The sequence below is a fragment of the Symphalangus syndactylus genome, chromosome 4, assembly GCF_028878055.3.
Source record: "Symphalangus syndactylus isolate Jambi chromosome 4, NHGRI_mSymSyn1-v2.1_pri, whole genome shotgun sequence".
Taxonomy (NCBI): domain Eukaryota; kingdom Metazoa; phylum Chordata; class Mammalia; order Primates; family Hylobatidae; genus Symphalangus; species Symphalangus syndactylus.
The window spans coordinates 71323348-71345028 of NC_072426.2; the positions used below are offsets into that span (position 1 = coordinate 71323348).

Here is a 21681-nt window from a genome sequence, read left to right on the forward strand (position 1 = left end):
GGCCAGGCACGGTGGCTCATGCCTGTAATCTCAGCACTTTGGGAGGCCGAGGTGGGCGGATCACCTGAGGTCAGGAGCTCGAGACCAGCCTGGCCAACACGGTGAAACCCCGTCTCTACTAAAATACAAAAATTAGCCAGACATGATGGCAGGTGCCTGTCGTCCCAGCTACTCAGGAGGCTGAGGCAGGAGAATCCCTTGAATCGGGGAGGTGGAGGTTGCAGTGAGCCAAGACCGTGCCACTGCCCTCCAGCCTGGGTGACAGAGCAAGACCCTGTCTGAAAAAGAAAAAGAATACTGAAAACAGTCAGTCAGCATTTTGGGAAGCCCAGGTGGGAGGATGAGCTCAGCCTGGGCAACATAGTAAGACCCCCATCTCTTAAAAAAAAAAAAACAGTAGATGAGTAAACATAATGAAAAAAAAAACTCTATCTTTATAGTAGCAATAAAAAAAGATAAACAATCTAAGAACAAACCTAACAGGAAATGGGCATGATTTATATGAAGAAAACTTTAAACACACTACTGAGAGAAACAAAAAAAATGTAAACAAGGCCGGGCGCGGTGGCTCACGCTTGTAATCCCAGCACTTTGGGAGGCCGAGGCGGGCGGATCACGAGGTCAGGAGATCGAGACCACGGTGAAACCCCGTCTCTACTAAAAAAAATACAAAAAAATTAGCCGGGCGTGGTGGCGGGCGCCTGTAGTCCCAGCTACTCGGAGAGGCTGAGGCAGGAGAATGGCGTGAACCCAGGAGGCGGAGCTTGCAGTGAGCCAAGACTGCGCCACTGCACTCCAGCCTGGACGACAGAGCGAGACTCCGTCTCAAAAAAAAAAAAAAAAAATGTAAACAAATGGGAGGGTATATCACGTTTTCAGGAAGACAAACATCATGTAGATGTTAATTCTTTCTAAATTCATCTATTAATTTAATATAATCCCAATAAAAATACCAACCAGGTTTTGTTGGAACTTGGCAAACAGATTCTAAAGTTCATATTAAAAAGTAAACAGACAGTAACCAGCCTGGTCAACATGGTGAAATCCCGTCTCTACTAAAAACATAAAAATTAGCCAGGCATGGTGGCGTGCACCTGTAGTCCCAGCTACTCAGGAGGCTGAGGCAGGAGAATCGCTTGAGTCCATAAGGCAAAGGTTGCAGTGAGCCACTGCACTCCAGCCTGGGTGACAGAGCAAAAACTCCATTTCAAAACAACAACAACAACAACAACAAAAAAAAAAAAACAAAAAAGCAAGGGAGTTTCTGAAAATAAGAGTGATAAGCCATTTCAGATATTAAAACATAAAGCTGTAAAGTTAAAACAGTATGATATATTGGCACATGAATAGACAAATCAATACAAAAAAACAGATCCCAATACAAATTGACATTTACTGTATATTAAAGGTAGGATTTAAATTCCTGAGAAAAAGATGGATTATTTAATAAATGGTGGTGGGACAAATGGGTAGCCACCTAGAAAAAAATAAATTAGATACTATTCATGTATTATATTAGGATAAATTCCAGATACATTTTTGCTTGTTTGTTTTTGGAGACAGAGTCTTCCTCTCTCGCCCAGGCTGGAAGCCATCTTGGCTTACTGCAACATCCGCCTCCCGGGTTCAAGTAATTCTCCTGCCTCAGCTTCCTGAGTAGCTGGGATTACACGTATGCAATACCATGCCCAGCTGATTTTTGTATTTTTAGTACAGACAGGTTTTCATCATGTTGGCCAGGCTGGTCTTGAACTCCTGGCCTCAAGTGATGTGCCTGCCCCGGCCTCTCAAAGTGCTGGGATTATGGGTGTGACCCACCAGTGCCTGGCCCAAATTCCAGATACTGTAAAGTCTTAAATGCAAGCAATAAAATCACAAAGTATTAAAAGAAACAATGAGATAATTTTAAAATAATCCTGAAATGGGGAAGACTGTCTTAGCTCTAAGCGAAAAAAAAAATTGATATATTTTATCATATAAAAATTAAAAATATTTACATAGCAAAAGCTACAATACCAAAGTCAAAAGACAAATGGCAAATGAGGAGGCACATTGTAGTCTAGGAACTAATCTCCCTACTATAGAAATAATTATCATAAAACAATAGAAAAGATAATTGAAAATTTTATAAAAGCTATAGTTAACAGAATAGAAAATTCAAATGAGCCTAAAACTTTAAAAGATACTCAACCTAACTTATGAGAAAATAAATGCAAAGTAAAACAATGACACCAGTTTTTACTTATTTTAGAAAAAAAATTGATGCTACTCTCTTGGTGAGGGTTTAAAGTAATAGGCACCCTCGGCCAGGCACGGTGGCTCATGCCTGCAATCTCAGCACTTTGGGAGGCCAAGGCAGGAAGATCACTTGAGGTCAGGAATTCGAGACCAGCCTGGCCAACATGGTGAAACCCCGTCTCTACAAAAAATAATAATAATTTTAAAAATAGCTGGTGTGTAGTGACGCATGCCTGTAATCCCAGCTACCTGGGAAGCTGAGGGGGGAGAATCACTTGAACCTGGGAGGTGAAGGTTGCAGTGAGCCAAAATTTTGCACTCTGGCTTGGGTGACACAGTGACTCTGTCTCAAAAAAATAATAAAATAAAATAAAAATTAAAAATAAAGTAATAGGCACTGTCACACATTGCTGAGAAGGCAGATTGGAAGTACTCTCAAAATTACAAATGCACAAACCCTTTGGCCCAGGAAGTCTATTTCTAGGAATTCATCCCACACATACATTAATACATAATACATTAATACATAACACAAGTAACAATGATGCAATATATTATTTGCAGCATTGTTTACAATTGCAAAAAAAAAACTAGAAACAAATTTCTGACAGTAGGAGGCTGGTTAAATAAATGATAATTTATCCATTCAAAGGAAATGTTTGCAGCTCTAAAAATGGATGAGGAAACACTGAATATCTGATCTAGAACAATTACCATGCTACAATGACAAATGGAGGAGCGAGACAAAACAATGGGGAAAAAATGTGTCTTTGCAGAAGCATAAAAGATGTCTAGGAAGATATGCAAGAAGCTTATAAAAATGGGTGCCAGTGTCAAGAACACCTGAGTGGCATGACACAGGATGAGAGAAAGACTTTTCACTGTGTTTTCACTGTATATCCTTTTGTAAATTTTGAATTTTGAACCAAGTGAAAGTTTTACCTCCAAAGAATAAAATTATAAGCTGAGCACAGTGGCTCACACCTGTAATCCCAGTTACTCAGGAGGTTGAGGCAGGAGAATTGCTTGAACCCAGGAGATGGAGGTTGCAGTAAGCCAAAATCATGCCATTTCATTCCAGCCTGGGTAACAGAGCGAGACTGTGTCTCAAAATAAATAAGTAAATAAATAAAAATAATTAGATTATATTTAGCCCTTCTCCCTGATTTCAGGGGAAGTGCTAAAGGTCATAATCTACATAAAGTACATGGTCTATGCACAGGAAGTGCTCGACAAATGGTTATTAAGCCATGAGTAAGCATCGCCTGTGGAGCGAGGGCTCTGTCTCTTGTCGCAGCAGCAGTGTCAATGCCCCTGGTCCATTCTCTCCCAGGAAGAGACCCCGCAGGCACTCAGTGAGGCCACTGACGCTTTCCTTTTCATTCTTTTGATCTATTTGAATCCTATATGAAACTCATTTTAGGCTCAAATCTAACTCCCTGTTATAATTTTATTAAAAAGATGGAAAATTGGCGAGGCTCGGTGGCTCATTCCTATAATCCCAGCACTTTGGGAGGCCAAGGGAGTAGGGTCACTTGAGCTCAGGAGTTCAAGACCAGCCTGGGTAACATAGGGAGACCTCATCTCTAAAAAAATTTTAAAAATCAGCCAGGCGTGGTGGCAAGAGCCTGTGGTCCCAGATACTTAGGAGGCTGAGGTGGGGGGATCACTTGGGCCCCGGACATCAAGGCTGCAGTGAGCCGTAATTGGGCCACCGCACCACTGCACTCCAGCCTGGGGGACAGAGCAAGATCCTGTCTCTAAAAAAGAGAGATGGAAAACTGAAACTCTCATGAAGTTTGTGCTAAAAGGGCTGAAGAGAGAAGCTGCCTTTGAGAGACTTTCTGTAAGGCCTGGAAAACAAAAACAAACAAACAAACAAAAATAGATTAACCCAGACTCTGAGAGACTGGAGAAAGTGCAAACAGAATTCCTGCTGTGTGTGCATAGACTTGTTTACTGGACAAATGAGGGCAGCACTCTTTCCCTAGCTGGGGCCTCTGAGCATCAAATCACCAGAGGCATGCCATCTTTTTAGTCAACTGTAAGTGAGGCAGGAATTAACAAGATTGATTAGAGGACAAATGAGCCCCACCACATTCTAGACCAGGATCCCTGCAGACTGGCTTGGGTCTGTGAAGTCTGTATGATTGGCCTGTGACAAGATAAATGCAGAAATTCAAAGTAAGAGTATAGGATATAATGTCTATTGAATCTGGCATTTAAAAATCAAGCTTGCATTTTACATTTCTTATTTATTTATTTATTTATTTATTTTGAGACAGGGTCTAGCTCTGTCACCCAGGCTGGAGTGTGGTGGTGCAATCTTGGCTCACTGCAACCTCCACCTCCCAGGTTCAAGTGGTTCTCCTGCCTCAGCCTCCCTAGTAGCTGGGATTACAGGTGTCCACCACCACGCTCGGCCAATTTTTTTGTATTTTTAGTAAAGATGGGGTTTCATCATGTTGGCCAGGCTGGTCTCAAACTCTTGAGCTCAAGTGATCCACCCACCTTGGCCTCGCAAAGTGCTGGGATTACAGGTGTGAGCCACCATGCCCCGCCCTTGATTTTATTTTTTCCAGTAATTCTTTTTTATTTCCACTTTACAAAAGTATCAGTCCAAAACAAACTTGAAGTTTCCTTTAAAAAGTAACAGAAACACTAATTCTTCACTAGAGATAGTTTGAGATGCACTGTTCTAAACCATATTTTCATCTATGCAGAATGTGAAGTTCCACTAGATCTGTGGTGTTCAATGTGGTAGCCAGTAACCACATATGGCTATTAACAGTTGAAATGTGGCTTGTCTAAATTGTTATGTGACATAAGGCAAAATATGCACCAGATTTCAAAGACTTAGTGAAAAAATGTCCAATATCTCAAACTTGTATAATGATTATACGTTGAAATGATAATAAGTTGGACATATTGGGTTAAATAAAATATATGATGAACCTTCAGTTTTACAAGATGAAAAGAGCTCTGGAGATGGATGGTGGTGATGGTTGGCCACCATCATGAATATATTTAATACCACTGAGCTGAACACTTCAAAATGGTTAAGATGGTACATTTTATTTTATGTGTATTTTCTTGCCATAAAAATTAATTTAAAAATTAATTTCATACATTTCTTTTTACTTTTTAATGTGGGTACTAAAAAATTCAAATAGCATATGTGACCTGTATTTGTGGCCCACATCATATTTCTATTGGATAGTGCCAAGAGTCGCTCTAGAGTTTTCTCTTGCTACCTTTGAAGCAGTTTTCTAGTGCCCAATCTCACCACTACCTATGTAGTTCAAACATCACCTCTTCAGTAAAGTCTTTGATGAACCATGAAGGAGCTCCCAACTTCCCCACCTCCTTCAACTGTGCTCCTATAGTACTTGGTACAAAACTTCATTTATATGTGTGTGATATGTGTGTGTGTGTGCATGCGTGTGTGTGCATAGTATGTACTATCTATTATATCAGAAAGTAAGCTCTTCAGGGGTATATTCAGTGTCCCTATATCCCCAACACTCAGGATTGTACATATGTGCTCAGCTTAGCCTTATCATATGCACTTGATAAATGTTGTTGAGTACATAGATGAGGAAGTAATCCTAGCTTCCGATATCCAGCCAAAGATCTCCTTGCTCCTCTTTACTTTGGACTTGGAGACCTGAGAGTTGAATGTTAATTTCAATTTCTAGGTAAGAGAGAGGGATTTGAATATCTGCCGGCTGACGGCATTATTTAACAGTGATATGGTTTGGCTCTGTGTCCCCACCCACATCTCACGTGGAATTGTAATCTTCAGTGTTGGAGGAGGGGCCCGGTGGGAGGTGATTGAATCACGGGGGTGGACTTCCCCCTTGCTGTTCTCGTGATAAAAGTTCTCACTAGATCTCGTTGTTTGAAAGTATGTTGCACTTCCTCCTTGGCTTTCTCCTTCTTGCTGGCCATGGTAAGCCGCACTTGCCTCCCTTTCACCTTCCACCATGATTGCAAGTTGCCTGAGGCCCCACCAGAGGCAGAAGGCTGTAGAGCCTGCAGAACTGTGAGCCGACTAAACCTCTTTTTTAAATTAATTACCCAGTCTCAGGTATGTCTTTATTAGCATTGTTGAGAATGGACTAATACAAACAAGTAGCTTAACATTTTTTATTACTGAACAAATATCTAGAGTACTATCATAGCCATTGGAAAAAGCCATTGGAAAATGAGTGGTAAATAAATCAAGAAAAGTCCCGGCACCTAAGTCACACACACATCCCATAGGAGGGTGGGGAGATGGAAAATCAAACAAATAATGATTAAAAAAGAAATTATGAAGTAATGGACAGAGAATCAAAATAAGATGGGGATGGGCATGATGGCTCACGCTGTAATCCCAACACTTTGGGAGGCTGAGGCAGGAGGATCTCTTGAGTCCAGGAGTTTGAGATGAGCCTGGGCAACCTGGCGAGACGAGAGAGAGAGAGAGGAAGAAGAAGGGAAGGGAAGGGGAGGGGAGGGGAGGAGGAAGGGGAAGGGGAAGGGGAAGGGAAGGGAAGGAGGGATGGGGGAGGGAGGGAGGAAGGAAGGAAGGAAGGAGGGAGGGAGGGAGGGAAGGAAGGAAGGAAGGAAGGAAGGAAGGAAGGAAGGAAGGAAGGAAAAAAAAGAAAAGAAGACGATGGTGATACAAGGAAAACACTGACTACCTGAGATTCAAGTCAGGAAGGGCCTAAGGAGGTAATATTTAAACTGAAAAGTGACAATAAGACGTAGGTCGACAAAAATGGAGATATATATATTAGGCAGAGGGAACAGTTAGTGCAAGTTTCTTCAAGTATTAGCAAAATGGTAAACTTAGAAAGCTTGAAAGCCCCTCCCAACTGAAACAACAAAAATCTTGGCAAAATATATTAAGAATGCTTTTAAATGAATTGCTGACTGGCATGAATGAAAATACTCATCAGAAGTCGAAACTAGAATGAAACAGGCTTTTTTATCCTAAAGGTCTCTGCTGAGCCTTAGAGACATTAACTTCTACTTCAAGGACCACATGGGCTTGGGGACAGGAGGTGTGACGGTTGCTTTTTTTTTTGAGATCTCAATTTGTCGCCCAGGCTGGAGTGCACTGGCGCAATCTTGGCTTGGTCCACTACAACCTCCACCTCGTGGGTTCAATCGATTCTCCTGCCTCAGCCTCCCGAGAAGCTGGGATTACAGAAGCATGCCACTATACCTGGCTAATTTTTGTATTTTTAGTAGCGACGGGGTTTCACGATTTTGGCCCAGCTGGTCTCAAACTCCCGACCTCAAGTGATCCGCCCACCTCAGCCTCCCAACGTGCTGGGATTACAGGTGTGAGCCACCGCATGACAGTTGCTTTTATGTGTTGACTTGGATGAGCCATGTTGCCCAGATAGTTGGCCAAACATTATTCTGGATGTTTCTGTGGGAGTGTCTTTGGATGATATTTATGTTTAAATCAGTATACTTTGAGAAAAGCAGATGACCCTCCATGATGTGGGTGGGCCTCATCCAATCAGTTGAAGGCCTGACTAGACAAAAGGATGACCTCTCCTGAGCAAGACAGAGTTCTGCCAGACTGCCTTCGGACTTCTTTGATAACACTGGCTTCTCTGGTTCACCAGCACTTTGTCTTTGGACTTGAACTGCAACCCTTTCCTGGGTCTCCAGTTTGCCAGTCTCACCCATCAGATTTTGGAATCACCAAGCCTCCGCAACTGCATGAGCCAATTTCTTAAATAAATTCCTTTACATACACACGGAGAGAGAGAGAGAGAGAGAGACAGAGAGAGAGAGGGAGAGTCTCTCCCTCTCTCTCTCTGTCTCTCTCTCTCTCTCTATTGGTTCTATTTCCCTGAAGAACCCTAATATAGGAGGTAAAGCCCAAATGAGGCATCTAGTAGGAAACCCATTATATAAATCTGAGATCCCAGAAGGTATACCCTCAGCATATGGGTGAACGAGGAATAAACCTGCCACATGAAAGCAAATAACAAGAAAATGTAACTCAACTTTAACACTAGATGGTAGGGAGTGGTGTGGTGGGGGCGGGGAATAACCTGAAAATTCATAATCTTAAGTCACTGCTTATATGGGTTTGCAGTACAAATTCACATTACCTGTAGGATCCAACCTTAAGGGCAGATTTTAAAAATAAATAGTTTTTTAAATTTTTGATAAATTTAAATACAATAAAATTCACTTTTGTGAAATAAAGTTCTATTTGTTAACACACATAGTGCCATTTATCCACTATTACAGTCATGATACCAAAGTTTATCATCCCCCAAATTGTGCTACCCATTTGTAGTAGAATTCTTTTTTTTTTTTTTTTTTTTTAAGACACGGTTTCACTCTGTTGCCCAGACTGGGATACAGTAGCACGATTATGGCTCACTGCAGCCTCAACCTCCCAGATTCAAGTGATCGTCCCACCTCAGCCTCCCAAGTAGCTGGGCTACAGGAACACACCGACATGGTCTGCACATTTTTGTATTTTTTTTATAGAAACGAGTTTTACCATATTGCCCAGGCTGGTCTCAAACTCCTGGGCTCAAGCAATCCTCCTGCCTCAGCCTCCCAAAGTGCTGAGATTATAGGCGAGGCCCACTGTGCTTAGCCTGAAACTTTCTTCACCACCAAATCTTGGCAACTTGGTGGAGAACTGATCAGTTCTCTCATTGCTGTAGCTCTGCCTTTTCCAAAATATCATACAAATGGAATAATAATAGAATACATAATCTTTTGGGTCTGATTTCTTTCACTGAGCAACATGTATTTCAGATCATACACATTGTTACATGTATCAATAATTCATTCCTTTTTATTGTGGAATAGTTTCCCATGGGATGAATACACCACAGTTTTGTTTATCTCTTTATCAGTTGAGGGACAATTGGGTAGTTTCTGAGTTTTGGTGATTATAAATAAGGCACCTCTATGAGTTATATGATTTGCAAATATTTTTTCCCAGTCTATGGCTTGTCTTTTCATCCTTAATCCTTTTAACAGTGTCTTTTGCAGGTCAAATGTTTTCTATTTTGATAAAATCTGATTTATTTTTTCTTTTATGAATCATGTTTTTGGTATTGTATCTAGGAATTATGTGCCTAACTCAAGGTCAGATTTTCTTATATATTTTTTTCGAGAAGTTTTCTACTTTTATGTCTTACATTTAGGTTGATGATCCACACTGTTTTTTATAAGGTGTGAATTATGGGTTGAGACTCTTTTTTTGTATATGAACATCCAATTTTTCAAGCACTATTTGTTGAAAAGACTATGCTTTTTGCTTTAATTGTCTACATCTGTTTCAGAGAGAGATTTACTTCTGTGCTTTCTATTGTTTCATTGATTTCTTTGGCTATCCTCTCACAGATATAACACTGTCTTAATCATAGCTTAAGTATTGAAATCAAATAGTCTGAGTCCTCTACCTTCGAATTCAAAAGATTTGACTATTCCACTTCCTTTACCTTTCCATACAATGAAGTATTAGCTTGTCAGTATCTGCAAACACCTGAATATCTACAAAACCTCAATATCTACAAAAACCTAAATGCTCTGTTGGGATTTTAACTGAAGTTTTAATAGATTAATTTGGGGAGAATTGACATTGTAACAATATTGAGACTTCCAATCCATAAATCAGGTATATCTTTCGATTTATTTATATTTTTTCCTTGGCTGCTTTATCAGTGTTTTGTAGTTTGTACCATAAAGACCCCACATATATCTTTGTTGAACTTCAACCTAAATATTTCTTATGTACGTGTGTTCTTTTTTAAATTTTAAATTCTAATAGCTAGGGGAGAGAAAATACAATTTATTTTTATATATTAGTCATGCATCCTATATCCTTGGTAAACTCACTTATTAGTTTTAGGAGATTTTTTAATAGATTCTTTGGAATTTTCTATATAGAGAGTTGTTTTCTGTGAATAGAGAGTTCTATTACTTCTTTTTTAATCTTTTCAGATAATCCTTTTTTTATTTCTTTGCCTCATTGTACCATTTAGAACTTCCAGTTAAAGGTGAGTAAAGAAATGTCCTTGCCTCATTCCAGGTCTTAGGGAGAAAGCATTCATTCTATCACCATTAAGCATGGAATTAGCTATAGGACTTTGTAGGTGCCCTTTATCAGTTTAAGGAAGTTCCATGCCACTGCTGGTTTGCTGGGAGTTTTTAACAGAAATAAAGGTTGAATTTTGGCAAAAGATTTTTCTGCATCTATTGAGATGATCATATGTTTTTCTTCTTTAGTTTGTTAATACGATGAATTACACTGATTGCCTGTTTAGGGTTGAACCAACCTTGTGTTCCTAGGTAAAACTTCACTTGGTCATGCTATGTTCTCTTTGTTGAGTGGTTTTATGTCTATGTTCATGATGAACATTGCTCTGTAATTTTCTTTACTTGTAATGACTTTGATTTTAGTATCAGGATAATTTTGGCCTTATAAAATGAATATTCTATTTTCTGGAATAGAATATATAAAAATAATATTATTTCTGAAATGTTTGAAAGAATTCACCAGTGAAACTATTTGGATCTGAAGTTTTCTTTGTTGGAAGATTTTTAACTATGATTTCAAAATCTTCAATATATGCTATGCAGGTTATCTATTTCTTCTTTAGTAAGTGTTGGTAGATTATGTCTTCCAAGGAATTGGTCCATTTCATTTAAGTTATCAAAAGTAAGATTTCCTTAAGATTCTAATGTCTGAATCTGCCAGTTCCTTGATCCTGGGTTTTTCAGCCTCCAGAACCATGAGAAATAAATTTGTTCTGTCTTAAACAAATAAACAAAAATTCAAATGTTTTCTCTTTCATTCCTTCTTTTTTTCAGATGGCGTCTCATTCTATTACCCAGGCTGGAATGCAATGGCATGATCTCGGCTCACTGCAACCTCCGCCTCCTGGGTTCAAGTGATCCTCCTGCCTCAGTCTCCCGAGTAGCTGGGACTACAGGCATGCACCACCATGCCTGGCTAATTTTTGTATTTTTAGTAGAAATGGGGTTTCACCATGTTGGCCAGACTGGTCTTGAACTCCTGACCTCAAGTGATCCCCCTGCCTCAGCCTCCCAAGGTGCTGGGATTACAGGTGTGAGCTACCACACCCGGCCCCTCTTTCATTCTTGATGTTGGTGATTTGTGTCTTCTGTGTTTTTTTCATGGTTTAAGGGTTTATCACTTTTAGTGATCTTTTTAAGAAACCACATTTTTAGAAGACATACCAGGAGCTATATTGTTTTGTGTTAACTTTTTTTTTCTTTTTTTTAGCACTTTACCTTCATTGGCTTCTAGCTTGGATGGTTTTGCATGAGAAGTACTGAGAGTCATTGCATTGGTTCCTTATACTAATGAGTACAAATGAGTACTAATGAATTTTTCTCTAGCTCCCTTTAAGATTTTATCTTTGTACTTGGTTTTCAGCAGCTTGAATATGAAATGCTTTGTGCTGTGTGTGTATTTGTTCTGGTATTTATCTTGTTTGATATTCTCTGAGGTTCTTGACCTGATATTTGTGTCTAACATTAATTTTGTAAATTCTCAACCAAATATTTCTTCTGCTTATATTATCTATCTTCTCTGTTTTGGGTTCCAATTCCACACATATTAGATTTTTTGCTATTGTCCCATAGCTCTTGAATGTTTGTTTTGTTTTATTTTTCCACTCTTTTCTCTATTTTTGTTTTAGTTTGGACAATTTCTATCGCCATATCTTCAAATTCACTAATTCTTTCCTTAGCTGCATCAAGTCTATGGATAAGTCAATTGAATGCATTCTTTTTTTTTTCTTTTTTGGAGGCAGAGGCTCACTCTGTCATTCAGGCTGGAGTGCAGTGGTGCACTCTTTGCTCACTGCATCCTCCACCTCCCAGGTTCAAGTGATCCTCCTGCCTCAGTCTCCCGAGTAGCTGGGACTACAGGCGTCTACCACTAGGCCCGACTAATTTTTGTATTTTTAGTGGAGATGGGGTTTCACCATGTTGGCCAGGCTGGTCTCAAACTCCTGGCCTCATGTGATCCTCCACCTTAGCCTCCCAAAGTGCTGGGATTATAAGCATGAGCCACTGCACCTGGCCTCTGAATGCATTCTTCATCTCTGTTATGTGGTTTTCACTTTTAGCACTTCTACTTGATTCGTTTTTATTTTGTCCATCTTTCTGCTGATGCAATGGTATTTCATCAGTGCTCTGAAAATACTTGTCTCCTTTTCCTGATAGTTTAAGAGTTCCGTTTAAGGGAAGAAAGATGTGCAGGGCTTCATAACTTTCCCACAGTGGCTGCTGTTCTCCTCCTCCAGGCTGGCACCATGAGGGGCACATTCTCAGGCCTCTCCTGTATCATTTCTGTGAACGCCTGGTGAGGTTTGTGAAAAAAAAGGCCTACAAGTGGATGCAATTTCCCTTTATATCTCATAGGCTCCACATTTTCTCACCAGCCCACACTTGGCCTTTACCAATTCTTTTAACAATTTCAACTAATTCTTATTTTTTAATTTTTTTTTTTAAAGATAGGGTCTTGCTTTGTTAGCCAGGCTGGAATGAAGTGGTGTGATCTTAGCTCAGTGCAGCCTTGAACTCCTGGGTTTGAACAATCCTCCTGTCCCAGCCTCCCAAGTAGCTGGGCCTACAGTGTTATGCCACCATGCACAGCTAATTTTTTGACATTTTGTAAAGACAGGGTCTTGCTATGTTACCCACACTGGTCTTGGACTCCTGGCTTCAAACCATCCTCGTGCCTTGGCCTCTCAAAGTGCTAGAACTACAGGTCTGTGCCACCACACTTGGCTAATTAAAAATTATATATATATATATATATTTTTTTTTTTGGCAGAGACAGGGTCTTGCTATATTGCTCAAGTTGGTCATTAGCTAATTCTTCTTACTGATACCTGGCTGCATCTGCCCCAAATAAGCAAGTGCTCACATCTTGTCTCTCCCTGCAAGTACCTGATTCTCCTTAGATTTGGAGCTAGTTGGTTGCCTTTCATTCTCAGCACTCTAATGAGTCCTACAAAGCTGTGGACAAGTTTTTCCATGTTTCTTCTTCTTGTTGTAATGGTGGGAACAATGTTTTTTCCAGCTGTCTACACCCTAAGTGGAAGCTGGGTTTTAGAGTAAGCATAAGTTTAGCTTTAGTAAATACTGCCAAGTAGATGTCCAAGGTGACTACATCATATCATTGTACACTCCCACCAACAATGTATGAAAATTTTAGTTGTTCCACATCCTTGACAACACTTGGGAATGTCAACCTTTAATTTTAGCCAGCCCCTGGTTACCTTGATTCTGTTTTCTGTCTCTATGAATTTGCTTATTCTACATACCTCATGTAGGTGGAATCATATATTTGACCTTTTGAGCCTGGCTTATGTCACTTAGCATAATGTTTTCAAGGTTCATCCATGTTATAGCATGAATTTGAATTTTCTTTGTTTTCAAGGTTGAATAATATTCCATCATATGTATAAACACATTTGGTTTACCTATTCACCTGTTTACAGACACTTAGGTTGTTTCCATCTTTTGGCTATTGTAAATATGGTGCTGTGAACATTGGTGTATGTATATTTGTTTGAGCCTCTACTTTCAGTTTTTTGTATATATACCTAAGAATAGTATTTTTGATTATATGGTAATTCTATGTTTAAGTATTTGAGGATCCACCATACTGTCTTCCATAGTATTGCACATTTTACCTTCCCACCAGCAATGTACCACAGTCTGATTTCTCCACTTCCTTACCAATACTTTTTATTTTCCTTTTTTTTTTTAAAATAATAGTCATCCTAATGGGTTTAGAGTGGTATCTCATTGTAGTTTTGATTTTGTATTTCCCTAATGACTAGTAATGTTGAGCAGCTTTTCATGGCTTTCTGAGACAGTTGTATATCTTCTTTAAAGAAATGTCCATTCAAATCCCTTGTCCATTTTTAATAGGGTTGTTTTGTTGTTGAATTTTAGGGTTTCTCTATATATTCCTGATATTACTCCCTTACCAGATACATGTTTTGCAAATATTTCTCCCATTCTGGGGGTTGTCTTTTTAAATCTGTTGATAGCGTCCTATTATGCCAAAAGTGATAATTCAGTATATTATTCTTTTCTCTTGTTGCCTGTGCTTCTAATGTCATGTCCAAGAAATCATTGGCAAATCCAGTGTCATGAAGCTTATCCCTCTTGTTTTTCCTAAGAGTTTTATAATTTTAGCTCCCATAATTAGAACTTTGATCCATTTTGAGTTAATTTTTGTTTATAGGGTAAGGGTTTAACTTCATTCTTTTACATATAGATATCCAATTTTCCCAGCACCATTTGTTAAAAAGACTGTTCTTTTATCCACGTAATGGTCTTGGCACCCATGTCAAAAATAAATTGACCATATATGTAAGAGTTTATTTTTGGTACCTCTATTCTATTACATTGGTCTATCATGTTTATCATTATGCCAGTACAACATTGACTATTATAGGTTTGTAGTGAGTTTTAAAATCAGGAAGTGTGAGTCCTTCCATTTGTTTTTCTTTTTCAAGGTTGTGTTCACTCTTCAGGGTCCTTTGAGATTCCATATAAATTTTAGAATGAATTTGTCTATTTCCACAAAAGAATGTCATTTTGGATTTTGATATGGATTGCATTGATTCTGAAGATTGCATTGGGTAGTATTGACAGCATAGTAAATTAAGTCTTTCAATCCATGAACACAGGATTTTTCCATTATTTTTTGTCTTTCATTTCTTTCAGCGATGATTTGTAGTTTTCAGTATACAAGTCTTTAACCACTTTGACTAGGTTTATCCTAAGTGTTTTTATTCTTTTTGATAAAATTGTAAATGAACAGATTTTCTTAACTTCTTTTTCAGAATTGTTAGGTTGTGATTTTCAGAATTCCTATGTCAATTTCTTAACAATAAAATTATTAAGCATATAGAAATGCAACGGATGATTGTGACTTCCAACTGTAATGTCCTTACTTCTGTGTGCCTTCACTGCTGGGGCTGTACGCCTAGCCAAGTCAGGCCATTCTTGAGGAAAATTCTCAAATTTGGGCAGCTCATTAAGATTCTACTTTTTAAAATTAGTTTCTCCCCAGGTTTTCCAAGCTTTTTTGTTCTTGCCTAATTACACTGGATAGGATCTCTGGGTAATGTTTTTGGGAAGTGTTAATATAATACATCTTTGTCTTACTTCATACTGAAATACTTTCTTATTTTAGGGGAAAACATTCAATATTTCTCCATTTAGTATGATGGTTAGTTATAGGAAGTTTATTATGTATAGCATTTATCAGATTATGAAATTCTCCTTCTATTCAGAATTTGTTGAGAGGTTCCATAATGAATAGGTGGTTGGGTTATTTCATTTCATTTTTCGGTAGCAACTGAGATGATCATTCATTTTTTTCTCCTTGACTTTGCTTTTAAACTGTAAAACTGACCTTGTGTTTCTAATATAAAAATCACTTAGCCCTGATGGATTATCCTTTTAATTTTTACTGAATTTCATTAGCCAATATTTGTTTAGCCTTTTATACGCGAAATTTGTATGCACACGGGTGGCTTACATTATGTTTACCAGAATTCAGACCAAACCTAGCTTCAGCGGAGGCTGGGAAATGCAAACAAATAGATATTTCTGCCAAATAAATTAAAAATATGGAGGACAGAAATGAAAAATTTCACTGTATATGTAATCAGTCTTATAAAAGGAAACAAAAAACCAAGGATATCAAGACAGCAGTATTTGGCTAGTAATAGTTGATAATTTTCTAGAATTGATAAAAAGAATCCACAGATTCAAGAAGCACAATATATTCTAAAGAGAATAATTAAAACAAACAAACAAAAAAGGCACGCATAGGCTGGGCGCAGCGGCTCACACCTGTAATCCCAGCGCTTTGGGAGGGCCGAGGCAGCAGATCACCTCAGGTCAGGAGTTTGAGATCAGCCTGGCCAACATGATGAAACCCTGTCTCTACTAAAAATACAAAAATTAGCCGGGCATAGTGGCGCCTGCCTGTAGTCCCAGCTACTCAGGAGTCTGAAGCAGGAGAATCGCTTAAACCCAGGAGGCGGAGGTTGCAGTGAGCTAAGATTGCGCCACTGCATTCTAGCCTGGGTGACAGAGTGAGACTCCACCTCAAAAAAAAAAAAAAAAAAAAAAACAAAAAAAGCATGCTTAAGTCTGCTATAATGAAACTCTAGAACTTCTAAGACAAACAGAAAGAGTGGGGAGCTAGAGGAGAAGCAGAGCTCTTGGAAAGAACTGGCAATATGTATGACTAATCACGATCTTTTCAATTGCAACGCCAGACATTAGAATACCACGAGATAACTTCAAAATGTTAAGAGAATATAACCATAACCTTCCAGAATCAAGCAATATGATATTTCCAGAACTAAGGTTAAATAGAGATACTTTCAGATAGCCAAAACCAGACAGAATCCTGCCAGGGGACCTGCATTATGAAAGATGAAAAGTTTATATATATATATATATTGTTTTTTTGAGAAATAAATATAAATATATATATATATATATATATATTTTTTTTTTTGCTCTGTCACCCAGGCTGGAGTGCAGCGGCATGATCTCAGCTCACTGCAACCTCCACCTCCCAGGTTCAAGAGATTCTCCTGCCTCAGCCCCCTGCATAGGTGGGATTATAGGCATACGCCATCACGCCCGGCTAATTTTTGTATTTTTAGTAGAGATGAGCTTTTGCCATGTTGGCCAGGCTGGTCTCGAACTCCTAAACTCAGGTTATCTGTCCTCCCCGGCCTCCCAAAGAGCTGGGATTACAGGCGTGAGCCACCATGCCCAGCACATAATATTTCTGAAATGCACGCAGCAATGTAGAGCAAGTAAAATAGTAAACATGTTTGTAAATATGAATACTATCTGTGATAACTAAGATTCAATTTGTAGAATTAAGCAATGAACAGAACTAAAATAGTAGATAACAAGAATTCATAAGTTGAAGAACAGTAAACAAAGTTAAAATGTTTTGTGTGATTCAGGAGAGTTTAGACTTTGTTAAATTAAATATGTGTGTTAAAATTGCAAGGATAACCATGAAAGAACAGAAATAGTGTAGAAATGCCAGCATAAACTTTAATAATTGAATTAAAAATAAACAACAAATACTCAATTTAAAAAGGAAAATATAGAAAGAGCAGAACAAACGCAAAAACAAAATGATAGAAACAAGTTTAAATATATCAATAATCACAAGAAATGTCTATGAACTAAACTCATTGGTTAATGAACAGAGATAAGATTGTGAAAAATACAGCAATATGCTGTCTGCAGGTGACATACTTAAAGCACAGGGACACAGAGTATCAAAAATGAAAGAATGGAGAATGATATGCCAGTAAAACCACTCAAAAGAAACCTAAATTTGATATAAAAACAGCCAACAAAATACACTAGAATGGAAAGCATTATTAGAGATGATAGATAGTGCCACATAAAGATAAATTCTGTATATAATTATTCTAAAGTTTAAGCAGTCTTAAAAATAGCATCAGAATTACACAAAAATTGCTAAACTCTCGGAAGATACTAACAAATCTGTCATCACTGTGAGAGATTTAACACAACTCTTTCAGTGAAAAGTTAAGGAGATAAAAAATAATTAGGGGCCAGGCACAGTGGCTCATGTCTGTAACCCCAGCGTTTTGGGAAGACAAGGCAGGCAGATCACTGGAGGCCAGGAGTTTGAGACCAGCCTGGCCCACATGGTGAAACCCTGACTCTACTAAAAATACAAAAATTAACCGAACACGGTTGCGAGCACCTGTAGTCACAGCTACTCGGGAGACTGAGGCAGGAGAATCGCTTGAACCCGGGAGGTAGAGGTTGCAGTGAGCCAAGGTTGTACCACTGCACTCCAGCCTGGGCTACAGAGTGAGACTCCATCTCCAAAAATAATAATAATAATAATAATTAGGAAACAATATTTTGATTGGCACAAAAATTAGCTACTGTAACTTACTGAACAAATGTAGAACTCTGAGAATGCATTCTTCTCAAGCATAGATAGAACATTTACAAAAAAACCAATCAAGTGTTAAGCGCAAAGAAAGTCTCAACTCCTTGCTCAACTTGGTAATTCCATGCTCTGAAAATCTCAACTCCATGTGCAACTTGGTAATGCCATGCTCTTTACCACAAGGAAATTAAAATCAATAACATAAGAATAAACAAAATGTCTCCTACTTTTGGAAATTAGAGAAACAAACATTTCTAAATAACTCAGAGATCAAAAAAGCAACGAAATGCAAATTTTCAAAATAACAATAATTAAAATGCATTAAAATAATGAAGTGAAAATAATAAAATTATCAAACTTGTAGGATACACTGAAAGTAGCATATACAAGAAAATTCTAAATGCTTTTTAGAAAAGAGCAAAGGTTGCAAATTAATGAGCTACGAATGAAGCTTGAGAAATTAAAACAAATCACAATCCAAATAAAGTAGAAAGATGGCTATTCTAAAGAACAAAAACTAATGAAATGGAAAAAAAAGCCAAAAGTTTGTCTTTGGAAAAAAGAAAAAAAAAACTAGACCCATGTCTGGCAAGATTGATTAAAAGAGAGAAGATACAAATTATTAATATTAGAAATAACAAAGGGTATTAATAATCCAGATATAGTAGAAATGATAAAGATCATGAAAAATATTGTGAATACTTTTATGTCAATACATTTGAAACTATAGATGAAATAGAAAAATATGGCTTATTAAAACTGACTCAGTTGGGCAAGGTGGCTCACACCTGTAAGCCCAGCACTTCGGAGGCTGAGGCGGGCAGATTGCTTGAGACCAAGAGTTCTAGACTAGTCTGGGCAACATAGTGAAGCTTCGTCCCTGTTTAAACAAACAAACAAACAGAAACACTGACTGAAGAAGAAATAAAATATAGATAGTCTTATAATCATTTTTAAAATTAAATCAATAATTTAAAATCTTCCCACAAAGAAATCATCAGGCTCCATTGCATTCTATCAGACTTCTAAGGACTATATTCTTTCACCTTCACACAAACTTTTAGGGTATAAGGAGGTTACAGGGGACAGAATATCCTCTTGATATTTCAATCAAAAATAGGATTTAGGATAAGAAATTATGTGCTTCCACAATTATTGGAAGGGCTAGGGAATGCAAACTGGGGGTGGGGGGTGGGGTAATGGCAAAAACTAACCCACTCCTGCCAATAACAGCATTAATCCATTCATGAGGGTGAAGCCTTCATGACTCACCTTTTAAAGGTCCCACATTCTCAACACTGATGCATTGAGGATTAAGTTTCCAACACATGGACTTCGGGGGACACATTCAAACTGTAGCAGACTGGTATCCTTATAACAAGAGGAAGAGACACTAGATCGAGATCTCTCGCTCTCTCTCTCTCTTTCTGTCTCTGTGTGTGTGTGTGTGTGTGTGTGTGTGTGTGTATATCTTTCTCTCTCCATCTCTGTGCCAGCACAGAGGAAAGGCCAAGAGACCTCAGAGTGAGAAGGTGGCCATCTGTAAGCCAAGAAGAGAGATCTCACAGGAAACCAACCCTGATGGAACATTGCTTGATCTTGGACTTCCAGCCTCTAGAATTATGAGAAAATAATTTCAGACTTGCATGGGGCCTTTAGCCCCTTCATTTTGGCCAATTTCTCCCATTTGGAATGGCTGTATTTACCCAACGCCCATACCTCCATTGTATTTAGGAAGTAACTAACTTGCTTTTGGTTTTACATGCTCATAGGTGGAAGGGACTTGCCTTGTCTGAGATAAGACTTTGGACTGTGGTTTTTCAAGTTAATACTGAAATAAGTTAAGACTTTGGGGGACTGTTGGGAAGGCATGATTGGTTTTGATACATGAGGACATGATTTGGGAGTGGCCAGGGGTGGAATGATATGGTTTGGCTGTGTCCCCACCCAAATCGCATCTGAAGTTGTAGCTCCCATAATTCCCTTGTATTATGGGAGATAGTGGGAGATAATTGAATTGTGGGGGCAGTTTCCCCCATACTGTTCTTGTGGTAGTGAATAAATCTCATGAGATCTGATGGTTTTATAAGGGGAAACCTCTTTCACTTGGCTGTCACTCTTCTCTTGTCTGCTGCCATGAGATGTGCCTTTCACTTTCTCCATGATTGTGAGGCCACCCCAGCCACATGGAACTGTGAGTTCATTAAACCTCTTTCTTTTGTAAATTTCCCAGTGTCAGGTATGTCTTTATCAGCAGCATAGAAATGAACCTACATCAATAAAAGGAAAACTTCAAGTAAACAACCTAATAATGCATCTTAAAGAATTAGAAAAGCAAGAGCAAATCAAATTCAAAGTTAGTAGAAGAAAAGAAATAATAAAGGTCAGAGCAGAGATAAATGAAATTGAAACAAAGAAAAAATATAAAAGATAAATAAAACAAACAATTGGCTTTTTGAAAAGGTAAACAAAATTGACAAACCTTAAGCCAGACTAAGAAAAAAAGAGAGGACTCAAATAAATAAAATCAGAAATGAAAAAGGAGAATTACAATCAACAGTGCAGAAATTCAAAGGATCATTAGCAGCTACTATGAGTAACTATAGGCCAATAAATAGGAAAACCTAGAAGAAATGGACAAATTCCCAGACACATACAACCTATCAAGATTGAACCATGAAGAAATCCAAAACCTGAACAGATCAATAACAAGTAACAAGACAAAAGCTGTAATAAAAAGTCTCCCAGCAAAGAAAAACTTGGGACTCAATGCCTTCACTGCTGAATTTTACCAAACATTTAAAGAACTAATACCAATCCTACTCAAACTATTCCAAAAAATAGAGGAGGAAGGAACACTTCCAAACTCATTCTATGAGGCCAGGATTACCCTGATACCAAAATCAGATGAAGACGCATCAATAAAGGAAGGATAAAGGTCAAAATCCCTGGTGAACACGTGAAAGTCTTCAAGAAAATACTAACAAACTGAATTCAACAACTTGTTAAGACCATTTATCATGACCAAGTGGGATTTATCCCAGGCATGTAAGAATTGTTCAACATATGCAAATAAATCAATGTGATACATCATATCAAAAGAAAGAAGGGCATAAGCCACATGGTCATTTCAATTGATGTTGAAAAAGCATTTGATAAAATTTAACATCCCTTCATAATAAAAACCCTCAAAAAGCTGGCTATAGAAGGAACATAGCTCAACATAATAAAAGCCATATACTACAGATCCACAGCTAGTATCATACTGACTGTGGAATAACTGAAAGCCTTTCCTCTAAAATCTGCAACATGACAAGGATGCCCACTATCATTACTGTTATTCAACATAGTACTGGAAATCCTAGTTAGAGCAATCAGACAAAAGAAAGTAATGAAGGACATCCAAATTGGAAAGGAAGAAGTCAAATTTTCTT

The 21681-nt window shown here is 38.3% G+C and overlaps 1 protein-coding gene across 1 annotated transcript in view; it reads right to left on the reverse strand.

Annotated features, from left to right (window-relative positions):
• Positions 1–6373: 6373 nt before the first annotated feature.
• The window catches only part of MTPAP (mitochondrial poly(A) polymerase), a 102427-nt gene continuing 87119 nt past the window's right edge, over positions 6374–21681 (reverse strand). The window contains exon 10 of the mRNA XM_063637313.1: positions 6374–6684. Coding sequence (XP_063493383.1) covers positions 6604–6684 — 81 coding nt within the window. The 3' untranslated portion in view covers positions 6374–6603. The remainder of the gene's footprint in view (positions 6685–21681) is intronic.